The 16,455-nt window shown below is 38.3% G+C and overlaps 1 protein-coding gene across 1 annotated transcript in view; it reads left to right on the top strand.

Moving 5' to 3' along the window:
• The first annotated feature begins 242 nt into the window (after positions 1 to 242).
• LOC126259433 (serine/threonine-protein kinase unc-51) overlaps positions 243 to 16,455 on the top strand; it is a 176,981-nt gene continuing 160,768 nt past the window's right edge. Inside the window, exons 1-6 of the mRNA XM_049956246.1 lie at positions 243 to 655; positions 743 to 835; positions 923 to 973; positions 3,746 to 3,778; positions 3,900 to 3,936; positions 4,085 to 4,135. Coding sequence (XP_049812203.1) covers positions 566 to 655; positions 743 to 835; positions 923 to 973; positions 3,746 to 3,778; positions 3,900 to 3,936; positions 4,085 to 4,135 — 355 coding nt within the window. The 5' untranslated portion in view covers positions 243 to 565. The remainder of the gene's footprint in view (positions 656 to 742; positions 836 to 922; positions 974 to 3,745; positions 3,779 to 3,899; positions 3,937 to 4,084; positions 4,136 to 16,455) is intronic.

Genomic DNA, 16,455 nt, shown 5'->3' with positions numbered 1-16,455 from the left:
GAACCAAGTACGAAACCTGACAATAATGCGCAAGGCCTCAGTCGGCAACTAATTATAAAATACACCTCATTATCTTTGTAATCAAATGTGTGTATGGCAACTACATATATCAGTGCCCAAATTAAGGGTTATTTAATCTATTTTCACGGAGGGATCAATTTATGCAAGCAACCTGTTTCTAGTTTGCCTCTGAATCTGGAGATAACTGTTTTCAAACAGAACATGTGAAGTATCTGCCCACCACTATGACTTTGGACGGAACATTTTCACAAAGATAGTACATGGCAGTTCTGACGTTTGTTGTTATTTTTGGTGAACACCTTCGTTTTTGTGAAAATGCTTGTTCGTTGTTTCCAGTGAAAGTGCTCCGGGATCCATGCTTGCACCATGTAACAACCATAGAATCTCAAACAACATGAACTCATTAACTGGTTGATTTGAGAACGACAGTTTTTTTGTGTTATCGATTCTCCCTAGCACCCCCTCATGAGGTCTTCAAAACACGATCTCTTCAAAACATGATTTCTTCTCCTAGATAGTATAAAAACGACAAGTGCGCTGTAAGATGGAAACTGTGGGCGATTTTGAGTACAGCAGCAAAGAAATAATTGGTCATGGAGCTTTTGCTGTTGTCTTTAAAGGAAGACACAGAAAGGTAAGACCTGACGTAATGATCTTTATGAATTCGATGACATCGTTTCCACTTTAACAATCGTGTCCTAATACAATTAATTGTTCCCAGAATCCAAATTTTGTAGTGGCAATAAAAAGTATCACCAAAAAGAATCTTGCAAAATCTCAGAATCTTCTTGGGAAAGAAATCAAGATTTTGAAGGTACGTGTGTATGCAATGTTTTAATAAGAATTCTTGTGGTTTTTCGAGTAAACATATACCTGTTTTTGACGTGACATTTTCTCGCAGGAATTAACGGAATTACACCATGAAAATGTCGTGGCGCTCCTTGATTGTAAGGTAAGGGCTACAGTCCATATATTGTCTACATGGACCAAAAATTTTTGTATGGTTAAACATTGTTTTTAATTGCATTCTATCGCACATTTAGCAAATGAATGCAGTACATACCATAAATTCTCGATAACTTAGTTTTTTCATTTGTTGCAAGTTTGTAACAACATTGCATCATTTTAGATTTTAGAGTAAAATTTCAATGTGGGTTTTATACTAGATGACTTTGATGATGTACTGGCGAGATTATTGAAAATGTATAGAATGTGTGTTTGTACTAGAAACAGTGTGATAATTGAAAATGAATAGAAATTCCATCCATTTTGCTAACTGTTGTGGATTCAAGGACATTGCCTTGGAATTTACATACTGATGCATGCTGTAGTTTACCTTCCAGACAAGACTATATCAATATTATAAGACCAATGTATATGTTGTAGTAGAGGTGTTAGAGTGCACAGTTAATATAGTTGCTTGTTATAAGATTTCAAAGTGCTAAGGTTGGCAGCTAGCATTAACGTTCAGAAACTCTACACTTAAAAAAAAACCTGATAATGTAGGATCATAGAACTGCAATATCATTGACACACAATTGGAATCAATCCACTCATACTAATACTGGGAAAGAATCACAGAATTCTGAAAAACCTGAACTGAATGACACTTAAAGGTAGACAACTATACCACTAAAACCTACTTATAAAGTTTCAAGCATTAAATGTGGATTCAGTGAATATATTACAGCCTCCTAGGAATCTCAAAGAGAAGACTAGACTACTTACTACTCTCAAAGAAGAAGTTCATCGTTGTTAGTCACATGATCCATTCCTGAAAAGATTGACAATATAGCTTAATGCACTGCAGTGGGAAGTACCCTTCGCCATACATTTAAAAATAATTTTCGTAGTATAGGCGAAGCTAGATGCTTTTGATCTTCTGGATTAAGCAAGACATCGGAATGTTCTTTGATATGTGGAGCCATATGAAAAGTAGCCGGTGTTTGGGATATTTTTGTTTATAAGTTTCAGTTGTAGTTGTTCGTGATATATTTTATTATACCTCAATTTTGTAATATATGACAATACTCATGAAGTTAACAATTATTACAACTTCTGACAGGCTGTTTTTGACCATGCCAATGTTTACCCTAATAGGAACATCTGTTACTGTCAAAATATTTTGAGGAATAGATTTGATTGTAACTCCAAAAGCACTGTAGCCATAGAGCTGACAAAATCCCAAAAGTTGTTTTTCAAAATCTCAAAAGAATGTGTGTTTGTCGTATATATTTCTAATTCCTTTTTGTTGAATATTTTTAGTGTATTAATGTGAAAGCATTGTAAAAGTTAATGTTTTAAAACCCTGCTGCTTGAAGGTTTCTTGAAAGTACTGCAACGCATCACGGTGTTCCTCATCCATAATGGTTACAAGTTTTATTTCATACTGCTTGAATCGATGACTGGACACAGGATGGTCAGTCTAAGAAATTCAATGTTGTTATTCTTTGTCTGAAGAGTCCTGCAGCTTCATTGTATTTATTATTATCAAAATTTTTGAAATCTTACATATTTAAGAAAGGTTGAGTCCAGGAAGCCTACTGATTGTCTATACCTTGACTTTGGATGAGGTATTGTGAACTCTGAATGAAAGGTATGATACAAGTGAATCTTAAAGTACCAATAGTTAGAGTGCTCTGTGCAGCTTTTTAGTTTTCTTTACTATATCCTCTGTGTCAGGAAAAAGATACAGATGATGATCATTAAAAAATCATCCTTATGTAGTTGTTTCTATTTTGTATAACTTTTACTACTCTGATATTTTGTCAGGTTTATACTATAGGATTAGCAAACATGTAATTTATTACTTATTTTAGTTCTTTTATGTAACATATCATTCTTAATTTTACACCTCAAGAAACCATTTTTTCTCCTCTTGTAATTTAAACCACTGTGTGAAAACCCAAGTGTGAAACATTAGTTTTTCAATAAAGTAGATGTTACAGCTTTGATGTGTTGCATATCAAATTAAACCTGAATATCTTCACAATGACATCTGTTTTTAGATTCCTCGCACCACTAGTTTCAAAGTTATGAATATTTTTGTTCCATGGCACTACCAGAAAAATGAATAATTTACATTTCTTGTTATTTGAAAAACATAGGGGGTATGCATGAAAAGAGTGTGACGTTTTGAATTTTTTGTGTACTCCATGTGAACACACAGTAGACAAAAAATAACAAATATTTGACACTATGCACTGATTTAGTGTGACTCAGACCTGTTAATGTCCCTGGTCAGTAGCCTTATTTTCATAGTGTGGCCAGATACTTTCACATATTTAATTTATTATAAAGTGTTAATAACAAGAACACTTGGAGCCCAAAAACTCCTATTCCCTTTCATTAATGGTCATAAAACTTCTGGGTCAGGCATGCATGGATGATAGCACAATACATATCAATGTTGGGCTGAAAAAGACTGTCGTAAGTTGAAGCATATTATCATCATGGCTTATGTTGAGTTGTTGAATACATAGGCTTGTAAGTATTCAGAAAGTAATAATTTTGTGTACTCTAAATTGTAACTAAAAATGGTGACAAGTTATTTAGACATGAAATGTTTTGATGAGTATTGTGTATGGTACTTTAGTCATCCTATTTATGAAAAGCTTATATTTATCAGTGAAGATTCATTTTTATTGTTTGATAAACCATATTATTTTAAAACGTAACATTGTTCTCCACATTCATTAAGAATGGCTCTTCTGTTTTGTTTCAGGAAACTGCACTCAATGTTTTCCTTGTCATGGAAGTAAGTATTTTGAGTTACATGTATTGAATTAAATATATGTGTCTTTCCAGATTGTGCCAATTGTTGTTGTTTTTTTTTTTTAATAGAAAATGTCTAACCACCCTCATCTTACATTTTACAGTATTGCAATGGAGGAGATTTGGCTGACTATTTAGCAGGTAAATAAAATATTCCCAATGCTTTTACTGTACAGTAAATAAAGATGTGAATTTTGTTGAGGTGTCATTTTTATGTTGTAGAATACACAATACAGTGTTGCATATTTTCTGCTTTAATTCCAAAATTCTTTAATTATTTTGCTTTCAGTCAAGGGGACATTAAGTGAGGATACAATTCGCCTCTTCCTCTGTCAGTTGGGTGAGTCAGTCACATTAGTAATATTTCATACAGTCTGCTTATCAGCAAGTTTTGTTTCCATGTTATTATTTGTAGATTATGTATAGTACTGGGTGAAAATAGAATAACAGTTGGGCTAACCAAGGGTTGCACAGTCTAAAATTATCAGTGCTCTCTGTCAGAACAGTGTGATTCAGGTACAGTATGTTCAATGAGTAGGTGAGAGTGCATATGCTAACAATTTGTAGCTTACACACCATGTAATGATAGAAGTAGTTATAATAGATATATCTAATTTACTATCCTTGTTGAATTTGTGGGGACATGAACTTTTTGGCACAGTCCTAGTTGTCTGTATACCTCAGGCCACTAGTGATGTTCTTGCAGCCGGCCGGAGTGGCCGAGCGGTTAAAGGCGCTACAGTCTGGAACCGCACGACCGCTACGGTCGCAGGTTCGAATCCTGCCTCGGGCATGGATGTGTGTGATGTCCTTAGGTTAGTTAGGTTTAAGTAGTTCTAAGTTCTAGGGGACTTATGACCACAGCAGTTGAGTCCCATAGTGCTCAGAGCCAGTTGAACCATTTGATGTTCTTGCATAACCATCACAGATTTTGCTGATTTTTTTTTTTTTTTGTCAGTTGCATGTGTTTCCAGTGAACATTGGTAAAGTTTCACAATCGTAAATTCAGTACCATCGGAGGTATAGTTATTGATTTGATCCATAGTGCAGCTATCAACAGTGCACCCTTGACTCTTTTTTTTTCTCCTACTGCTTTCCAATAGTTCACAAACTGAGGGCAAAGTTAACAATTTTTCTAAAAAGCCTATTTTTGGGCCATGTTTACAAAAAGGTGTCTTCTGAAAAATCTTTTAAATCATTTTCAGTAGAAAGACCTTGTTCCAAACCACCTAAAAAAACTATACTTGGTTTTGCAAACCGCCCATATAAGGTCATAAAAAAGAACCATAAGGTGGAGTTTCCTAGATAATGTGCCCATGTTCCACTGGTACTCACATTTAATCTGACATAATAAAATATGTTCTACTGTTGTTCAGTACTCTCAGTGGAAGATAATATCAAAAGTTCAGATGACTAGGAAATGAGCTCGAGTCAGAAAAACTTCAAGGAAGTAATCATCTTCTTCTTCTTCTCCTCCATACTTTTTCTTTAATTCCTCTCTTGCATTCAGCTCTACAAAATTATTTTCATAAAATTCTATGGTATAAGGAATCCAATACAAAGAACTGGTTTCCTTTTTTTTATTATTATTATTTTTTATCTAATAATTTGAGGTAATCACATTTGAAAAGTGTGATTTTCTTTTTGGTCTGACTAATCAAAATTTCTTCCCATCATCTGGCTGGCAGTATAGTTTCCCTTGTGACCTTCAACAGCAAATTAATGAAACCTGTAAAAAATTCAACTTGCTTGAAGTAAACATTAGCTTAGGACTCTAAGGGAAACCTCTTCTAGCTTTCGCCTCTGACACTTGTAGAAATGTGTCATGAACTTGGGATCCTGTGTAGCGAACCCTTATCAAGTTTGGGAACCTGTGGCTTCTGTTGCACAGTTTGTGGGTGTGATCCATATGGGGGCTTTAAAAGGAACCAGTAGTGGTTAAGCAACCATGAACCCTTCCAACACCTTTATACAATTTTTCATGTGTATGCTAATGTTCCACATTAACTGCAAACTACACAACCACACAATACATTGTCCCTAGCACTAGCACATCAGTAGCATTACACAACAAAAGGGTGTACTAATAATTCTGTGTAACATGAACCCATTCCAAAAAATGTCAGGAAGATTGCTGTAAGCCTCATCAAAATGTAACAGCGTTAAGAAAACAATTGTTGCTATTCACCATATAGCAGAATAGCTGAGTTGCAGAGAGGCACAACAAACAGACTGTCAGGAAGTTACCTTTCGGCCAACAAAGCCTTTTTCAAAAATACACAGTGCATGCGCCCCTCCCCCCCCCCCCCCCCCCCCACACACACACACACACACACACACACACACACCACAGTCTCTTGCAGCTGGAACCAGACAAAATTTAAACACTGTGACAGTGGCCTAAAACATGCAGACTGTTTATACTATGTGTGCTACAGCTGTTATGCAACAGTTTCCACAATTTTTCTTGCCTCTAGTTATAGCAGGAAAACAGGCTGAAATATGTCATGACGAGTCGTGGCAAAAAGACACCCCATTTTTAAAGTTTTTCAAGCTATTTGCTTTATCTCACTTTCTAGTTCTCAAGATTTTTTATATTATTTTCCCCAGGAAGCATGAAGCAATTGTAGAACGTAGTAAAAGATGTCATTTAATTTGTGTAGCAACAGAATATGGACCAATTTTCAGTGCAATCCCACCTTGTCATTTTTTCAGGGCCTTATGTGCTTGGAATGCAAACCAGATAAAGTTTTTTAGGTGGTTTAAAATATGATCTTTCTAATGAAAACAGCTTAAGAGAATTTGTACAAGACTTTTGTAAAAGTGGGCCAAAAATAGCCTTTTTTCGGTTTTTAGGAACATTATCAACTTTGCCCTCAGTTTGTGAACTATTGGAAAGCAATTGGTGGATGAAATTTTGTATTCTAAGACCTTGTATCAGCAAGTTAATGTGTGCTAGGTTCCAAGTATCCTTCCGGGGATATAAAATGCTGAACTTCACATTTTTTTAGAACATCAATTTTTAGGCCAACTTTGCTTCGAATTATCCATACGCCAGTGCCTCAGGAAACCCCTTTTATTATTTTGCTTAAGACAGTGCAGAAAGTTGTATGACATGACCTAGTTTTGTTGTTTTCAAGAAAATATTATCAGAGATGATATGTCTTAAAGTTGCCAAAAGTCATGCATACACTTTTGATAGCTGCGGTATGGGGCCAAATAAATGATTATATCTGCAGAAGTATTGAGTTAATGATCGCGAGTCTTTACCAATGTTCATTGGGAACATTTGCGATTGTTCGCACAAAATTTCTTCAAAATCTGTGATGGTTCTGTTGGAACCTCTAGACCACTTCGCATAGAATGATCCATTTGTGTGCCAGACAGAGGAAGGATTGAAATGTAAAGCTTCCACTCATTTTACTTAATTGCACTCAAAACCCATTTGCAGTCTCATTGAGTGATGTCAGCTTATACTGTTGTGCTGTAAATCTCTTTTTTTCATATAGCACAGGAAGTAGTGAGTGGAGGAATGGGAGAGAATAGACCCTACACAGATTTGCGCAATAGGTCAGTGGGCTCAGAAATGCAATAGTAAGAAAGTCGCATTGCTTCTCATTCAGTTATGTACTTCTTAAAAATAAATGTTACAATTGAAAACCACATCTAACTTGAAATGTGTTCTGTGATAGAATTTTTAATGTAAAAAAAATCACAAAATTTGTTCTGTGTATAGACTGAATGTGTTGTGTGGTGTCGTTCATTAAACATGAAGAAATGACGATACATGATGACAAGTGGCCAACAACCTTAAGTACAGAAAATCAACCAAAACCGTTGTGGAAACTGCCATTTTACAATATCTCAATGGTCGGACAACTTTCTGTAGTTGACTTGGAGTTTCTGTTGAGAACATGACAAAACAAATATTGTACCATAACTTCTGTGGCCTCCAAAACTCTTGAGATCCACAAAAGGAATGTCGTCTTTGGATTTTTTGAATGTGGAAGTAGAGGGCTTTATAATGTCTGAGATAGGCTCAGTGTTTCCTAGTTACTTGTGTTTGTGTTTTAAACAAGTTTGATAGTGCATCGCCTTGTCTAAAAGACAGCAGGGTTCATTTTTATCTTTTTCTTGTACCTATTGTGTTCATTTGAATTTTAGCAGCAGGATGGGTAGGAGGCGTGCATGCTGTGCTCATGTGGATTTAGAAGGAACAGACCACAGTTCACAAGCTGCTGAAGACAGTTTTGGCCATGGTCAGCTGTCTGCACACTACTACCTCAGGATGTAGCAGTGGCAGAGAAACTTAGCATATCACATCACACACCTCAGGTGTCACTTGTTTCACCAATTGGGCAGCCATGCTCACTGCAGAGTGGATGCAGGTCGTAATGCGTTTGCATCACTCAAAGCAGAGGATCAATGTAGGGGCTGGCCATCTGGGCATGCCCATTCACCCTGTAAGTGGACAAGTGACTGATCCTGCTAAAACATGCCCAATCTATACGGGCAGCTGGAGGATGTGGTGAAGACTGATGACCTCACTTGTGGGATGCGAGCAGAGCTCACAGTTTGCAATATCGAATGTGGAACTGATCAGGATCCTTCAGTTTGAAAGAGTCTGAATCAGAGGTTCCGTAACTTCTGTGACTGTCTTGTCTTGGCTGCAGATTTCTGGACCTGTTACGGAATGAAGAATTGTAGACACCCCTTTATAGGTCAGGAATGGATTACATGAAGGCATAGAGGAAGTGCCCACTCAGGTAGCAGAGTACTTGTGGAGTGCACAAAGGAAGTTTTAGGCTACAGTACAGTTTGACGTCTTGTGATGAATGCTCACCAGTCGATATGAAAAAGGCAAAACCACTGCTACATCCTGAGGTGGTAGTGTGCAGACAGCTGACCGTGGCCAATAGTGTCTTCAGCAGCTTGTGAACTGTGGTCTGTTCCACCTAAATCCACATGAGCACAGCATGCACGCCTCCTACCCGTCCTGCTGCTAAAATTCAAATGAAAACAATAGGTACAAGAAAAAGATAAAAATGAACCCTGCTGTCTTTTAGACAAGGCGTTGCACTATCAAACTTGTTTAAAACACAAACACAAGTAACTAGGAAACACTGAGCCTGTCTCATACATTATAAAGCCCTCTACTTCCACATTTAAAAAATCCATAGAAGGTTTTAACAGTAAATCACCAAAGCATCCATAATAGACAGATTTACCCCCCTCCGGGAAAGGTATCACACCAAAATTTTACTTGGAACTGAGAGCTGGATGAAACCTGAAGTAGAGGTGTCCCAATTATTTAATAAGCACACAGCAGTTGTAGAATCATTAAAAAAAAGTCCATGCTCACAAGCGCTGAAGTACCCTGGTCATGCAATCTTTGTTGGAGGCGAGTAGTTTCAGAGTGTCAACTGGTGTGTCTACGGATTCATTGTGGGTGATATGAACAATCGGTGTAATGAACTAGTTCTGAACACATTTTTCGATAACTGTTTGAGCACCTAGTTTGACGGACCACACATAATAGAAATATTTTAGAGTTTGTAACTACAAACAGGTGCAACCTTATCGACATTGTCAGTATAGCATCAGGGATTAGTGAATGTGATGTCATTGTGAAAATGGTTACTATAGTTCATAAACCATCAGTCAGGGTGTCTAAGAACTGGAAAGAGCAGGTAATCAGTTGTTAAATCCTGTTTAGACAATAAATGTCCACCATGTAGGTCAAATATGACAGACGTAGAGGACTTAAGGGTAAAGTTTAAACTAATTGTAAACTGACCTCTGCAGAAGTACTTGCTGAGTCAGTGTGCTAAGGACATAAAAGACCCACTGTGGTCTAATAACAAAATTTGGAAAATGCTGAGGGAGCAGAGATTGTTGTACTCTCAGGTCAAAAAAGTGGTGCGAAAATATCAGCAGGCAGAGGTTGGTAGAAATTCATATATCTATAAAAAGGTCACTTCACAAAGTATACAACTATTTCCACTATCTTACATTAGTGAAAGACATTATGGAGATCACGAGAATATTTTGATCGTATGTAAATTTGCTAAATGAGTCGAAGTCTTTTATACAGTTTCTTGTTGAACAGTCGGTGTGGCAGTAGCGGACAGCAGAAGGAAAATAGGCATCCATGGCACTGAGAAACAATTGAAAGAGTTGGAGAGTTGGAAAATAATAAGGTCACTAGGTCTGCATGGAATCTCATTTCTGTTTCATAGAGTGTACTCTAAGACACTGGCCCTGTACATAGTTCACATTTATCTCAAATGTCTCACCCAATGCAAAGTCCCATGTGACTGTAAAAAAGTGTGAGTGACTCTAGTACGTAAGAAGGATAAAAGAACAGTCCTGTAAAATTGTCGATCTATATTCTTAACATCAGTTTACTTCATAATTCTTGAGCAAATTCTGAGTTTGAATATAATAAATTTCCTCAAGGCAGAAAACCTTCTGCCAACAAATCAACATGGATTTTGAAAGCATCACATGTATGTAACCCAGCTTGCCCTTCTTTCACATAATATCCTGTGAACCGTGCAGGAAGGGAAGTAGGAAGATTTCATATTCATAGATTCCAGAAAATGTTTGATACATTGCCCAATTGTGATCTGTTAAGATAAATCGAAGTATTCAGAATAGGTTCCCAGGTAGGTGAGTGACTCGAAGACTTTTTAAGTAATAGGACTGAGTACATTTTCCTGGATGGCAAGTGTTCTTTGGAGACAAGGATATCATCAGGTGTGCCCCAGGGAAGTGTGTTAGAACCACTCTTATTCTCTACGTATGTAAATGATCTGATGGGTAGGACGAGCAGCAATTTTTGAGTGATTCTTGATGATGCGTAGTATATGAGAAAGTATTGTTCTTGATTTGACCGTGGAAGGATATAGAATGACTTAGACAGAATTCCTATTTCGTGTTATGAATGGCAGCTTACTGTAAATGTAGAAAAATATATGTTATTGCAGATCCTTTGATGTTCAAATACAATATTAGTGGTGTACTTCATGAAACAGTCACATTGATTAAATGTTGTTGTGGTCTTCAGTCCAGAGACTGGTTTGATGCAGTTTGTAAGGGGTCCGCAGGCCCTTACTACTAAGTTTGCATCAGCACAGTTCGACAGGGCAACTATCGATAGTGTGTTGGGTCGCGAGAGCGAGTGTGAGGCTGTGTGTTGTGGGTTCCCGCGAGGCGGACAGAGAGCTGTGCAGAAGCCAGCAGTAGTTGATTCATGAATTACCGACAAAGGGAGTGGCCATCGCCGCGATTTAACCCCTTTGTGTTAGTATTACACGGGAAAGTGAAGAAGTTTAATTACAAGTGTAATCAGTGATATTTGTGTGCCGTTATTGAGATTCCGCGTCTACCGCGCCGGCATTATTTGGATTACAGTGTTGGATTACAGTGATTGTATGTTGCGTGTGACGATTATGAATAGCAAGGAAGCCTGTGTTGAGATTAGCCGTTATTAACAGTGTATTGACGAAGGCAGTGGCTGTCTCCTTATTTTTATGTTTTTGGTATGAATATAGGTCTTGATTAGTGAAGCTGTGTTTGTTGTTCTTCTTGCCACCAGACAGTACATTATTACAGTATTTGCGAAGGACAATATGGAATGTAACATCTCCTGAGCAGTCCAATCCGATTGCTAGCCCCATTAGGTACACGGTCATAATAATTAATACTTATGTGGGCTGCTATTCAGATTCCCGAACGAACAGGCTATAATAATAATAGTATAATAAGGGAGTGTTACACCCTTGGCTTACCGTGAAAGGACAAGTGCAATTTTCGGACGAACAGTAAAGAGCAATAGATAATTTACCTTGCTTAACGCGAGAAAATTAATTTTTCAATTTGGATCGGGACAGTGCATAAACTTTAAAATCGCGACAGGAACAGTGCATTTTTGAACAATACGAAGTAATAATATCTTACGATTGTGACTAAACTGTTTTTCTTGCCATATTAAATAGAACAATAGTGTCAATAAACTGTGTTGTAAAGTGCAAATGCGTAAATTCGCGCGAAAAGACTGTGAAAAGTGAACACTAAAGAAAGACACGTGTGAACAGTAAAGTAGCAAAACGAGCTAAGATTTCGTCACGAAAGTTGTTAAAAAGGTGTTTAGCGGTAGTATTTTGACTGAAATTGCTTTTTGAACAGTGAAAATCGGATAGCTTCGTGTGGACCCATAAACTGTTATGCAGACGACAATGTGTTGTGGCGACGCAATTATTGAGTGACGTCACGCAGACCCGTGTAGCAGTTGCACCAAAGAGCTTCGATCCGCGAGGTGATTTCACACGACACCCCACCACGGAGCGGCCGGCTGAGCGACGCGACTTCGAGACACCGAGCGCAGTACCGGCATCTAGCGGCCGAACTACAAACTACGCCCGCCTGCAGCGCCACGGAGCGGCCGACGGAGAACTACGACGTCTTGCCGCAGATCTTCAACTTCACGCAGCTCCAGCGGCAGTACAGCGCCACGCCCACCTCAAATGTCAAAACATCGCGACTCGCGGTAACGTCGGTTGGTGAGTGAAGACGACTGGTTGGCATAACATTAAATTGCGGTGTGCAATCTTCGCGATAAATAAACAATTTTTAACTGATATTTACATTAGGAAAAGTGCCCAATGGTAATAATTTCCGAAAAATTTGCGAAGCATACTCTGAAATATTGCATACTTATTTATGCACACTGCACTGTCTAAATGGTAATTGTTTTTGGGGATTTTACATTTATAGATTTTATGAGTGTTGTGATTTATCTTGTTTAGAACATTTTACATAAACTGTGTATGTGAAAATTGATATTTGAAGTTATTAGGTTTTGAGAGTCGTTATGTTCAGTGTTCATACATGTTGTATCAATTTTGGGATTAACTGAAAAGACTGCAGGTACTGTTTGATTAGTTTCATGGTAATTAGGAGTGTTTTGGGTGACTAGAGGTTATTTTGTATTACTTGGCTGTGTATTAAAAATAAACCAAACATGTCTACTGAAGATAAGCAGGTCTGTGAGGCAGTAGTTGAAAGGAAAGGGATAGGACAGGAAGACAGAGATGATTCGGGAATCAGTGATTGTGGATTGTCATTAGGAAGCCCATCAGCACATTCAACTAATTATCCCGAGACACCGAGACAAACGACGAGAGATAAGCCAATTTCAGAGGATGCAGATATGCGGTGGATGTTAGCAGAGTTGCTAAAGGGGACCAAATCAGTAGAGCAGCGTTTACAAGAAACTAACGAATCATTAGAGAAGCGTTTACAAGAAACTAACGCATCGTTAGAGCAGGGTTTACGAGAAACAAGAGAATCACTAAAGGTTTTACAAGAAAATAACGCATCATTAAAGGAAGAGTTACAAGAAACTATAGCACAAGAGATCAAAACATCGCAGATGAAGATGGAATGTAATCTGAAGAAGGAAATGCAGGAGCTACAAGAACAGTTGAAAATGGATATCAACGAGAGAGAGAATAAGCTGCAGAAGAGTATAAACCAAGTCCAGGGAGACGTGGAGAAGGTGGAAGGAAAGTTAACAAAAAAGATAGAAGACGATATTGAAGAAACGAAAGCCGAATTGGGAGAAAGAATCAACGAAGTGGAAACAAATTGCAATCGTCGAATCGCCGAGGTGACGCAGATGCAGAAACAATGCAATGAGGCGGTTAAGGGGATAGGAGATAGGCAAAACCAACTAGCTGTCAATCTGAGAAATGCTATAGCCGTGCAACGAGAAGAGGATAACAAGAGGGTTGAAATGGAGGTCAAGCAGTTACAACAGGGAGTGCAGCAATTGGAGAGCAAGACAGAAGAAACTGATAAACGAATTAGCAATGCCACCTTAGCCATTGGGGGAGGTAAGGTCGTTACATTGATGAGCAGTGATAATCGGTGCATCCAAAATAATACAGGGCAGAAATTTAGACCGAAAGGAGGGTTGCACCCAATGATATTTATGAAATGGCTAAAAGGAGTTTTCCCAGCACATCTTAAAGACTCAGACAAGATTCAATTTGCAATAGATAGAATGGAAGGTGAGGCCTTCACTTGGGGAGTCAGGAAGAAGGAAGGGACTACTAGTTATGATCAGTTTGAAGAGGAATTCTTGAAGAAATACTGGTCCACAAGTCATCAATGTGCAGCAATTGAGGACCTACTCCATCGCAAATCACTTAGTACATGGAGGGGAACGTTGAGAGAGTTTGCCGAACATTTGTGGGAATTGAACGAGACCTTGGAACAACCCCTGAGTGATAACGTAATGATATCGGCGATAAAAAGAAGATTGAATCAGAAAATGCAAGAAACGATATCTGGGAGCCTAATTAAAAATAGGGAGGCCTTGATGGAAATACTGGAACAGTTGGAATCTGTTCAATCACAGGGACACAATCAAGCTAATGATCAAAACCGAGGGGAAGGTAATGACCCAAGGAATCATTTTGGTAATTTGTCTAATTATAGAGGAAGAGGTGGTGGCAGTCATAGATACAGGAACCATGGTGGTGAACGCCAATGGAGAAATGATTGGAGAAGGAGTGAAGAACCAAGAGATCATGAGAGAAGATGGGATAGGCAAATGAATGACACAGTGCATGTAGAAGAGGAAAGTAATGACCCAAGGAATCATTTTAATCATTCATCTGATTATAGAGGAAGAGGTGGAGGAACCGAAAAAAACTGAATGACACTCCAGGTGAGGTCCAGTCAAGTGTGAGGGCTACAAGGACCCGAATAAAACTGCTAAGATATATTTAGGACATTTTGCTATAAAACGGACATTTGAAAAAGGGAAAGGTTTATTTACATTGTGTTTTGTGATGTATTATAATTAGAATTGCATATTTCATATCGAAGATTATCTAAGAATTAGTATAAAACCTGTAATAACTAATTTGGGGTATAGTAATTCACATGTCATGTGTTTAAGTAATAATTTTTGAGTGTATATGTTGTGTGTTTCATTCAATATTGGATTAGAGAGGACTATTGCTGCTTGATGAAAAATTGTAATTTGGACAATATCATATGTATGCGATGTAATGTATAACTTTTGTAGAAATTATGGTGGAGGCAGCCCACTACCGGAGTCGAGGGATTATTTAGTGACTTGTAATTTCTTTCATTATTTACACTGTGTGTTTTGTTCAAATGTAACAATGTTTAATTCCCTTGCCAATTCTTTTTCGCTTGCGGCTCTAAAGAAGTTTTCGAGGGCGGGGATGTAAGGGGTCCGCAGGCCCTTACTACTAAGTTTGCATCAGCACAGGTCGACAGGGCAACTATCGATAGTGTGTTGGGTCGCGAGAGCGAGTGTGAGGCTGTGTGTTGTGGGTTCCCGCGAGGCGGGCAGAGAGCTGTGCAGAAGCCAGCAGTAGTTGATTCATGAATTACCGACAAAGGGAGTGGCCATCGCCGCGGTTTAACCCCTTTGTGTTAGTATTACACGGGAAAGTGAAGAAGTTTAATTACAAGTGTAATCAGTGATATTTGTGTGCCGTTATTGAGATTCCGCGTCTACCGCGCCGGCATTATTTGGATTACAGTGTTGGATTACAGTGATTGTATGTTGCGTGTGACGATTATGAATAGCGAGGAAGCCTGTGTTGAGATTAGCCATTATTAACAGTGTATTGACGAAGGCAGTGGCTGTCTCCTTATTTTTATGTTTTTGGTATGAATATAGGTCTTGATTAGTGAAGCTGTGTTTGTTGTTCTTCTTGCCACCAGACAGTACATTATTACAGTATTTGCAAAGGACAATATGGAATGTAACATCTCCTGAGCAGTCCAATCCGATTGCCAGCCCCATTAGGTACACGGTCATAATAATTAATACTTATGTGGGCTGCTATTCAGATTCCCGAACGAACGGGCTATAATAATAATAGTATAATAAGGGAGTGTTACAAGTTCTCCATACTACTCTACCCTGTGCCAGCTTCTTCATCTCCCAGTACCTGCTGCAACCTACATCCTTCTGAATCTGCTTAGTGTATTCATCTCTTTGTTTCCCTCTACGATTTTTACCCCCCATGCTTCCCTCCATCACTAAATTGGTGATCCCTTGATGCTGCAGAACGTGTCCTACTAACCGATCCCTTCTTCTAGTCAAGTTGTGCCACAAATTCCTCTTCTCCCCGATTCTATTCAGTGCCTCCTCATTAGTTGCGTGATCTATCCATCACATTGATTAAATACATACTCAATAATGTTAAAAGTGATAGGAAAGCATGTAAGGTTGGTAGCACGAAAGGTGAATGGTGAAAATTGATTTACTGAGAGAATTCCAGGAAAGTGTAACTTATCTCTATAGGAGACTGCTTATAGAACACTAGTGCAGTCTGTTCTTGAATTCTGTTAGTGTGTGTGAAATCCCTACCAGGTCAGATTGAAGGAAGGCATTGAAGAAATTCAGAGACATGCTGCGAGATTTGTTACTGGTAGATTCAGTCAACATGCGAGTATGATGGAGGTGCTTTGTGAAAGCAGTAGAAATCCCTGGAGCGTAGATGACATTATTTTTGTGAGACACTATTGAGAAAATTTTGAAAACCCTCATTTGCAGCTGATTGTGGAACAATTTTACTACCTCCTGTGTACATTTCACTTAAGGAC

The sequence above is a fragment of the Schistocerca nitens genome, chromosome 1 (assembly GCF_023898315.1).
Source record: "Schistocerca nitens isolate TAMUIC-IGC-003100 chromosome 1, iqSchNite1.1, whole genome shotgun sequence".
NCBI lineage: Eukaryota > Metazoa > Arthropoda > Insecta > Orthoptera > Acrididae > Schistocerca > Schistocerca nitens.
This window is presented reverse-complemented; position numbering and strand designations above follow the sequence as displayed.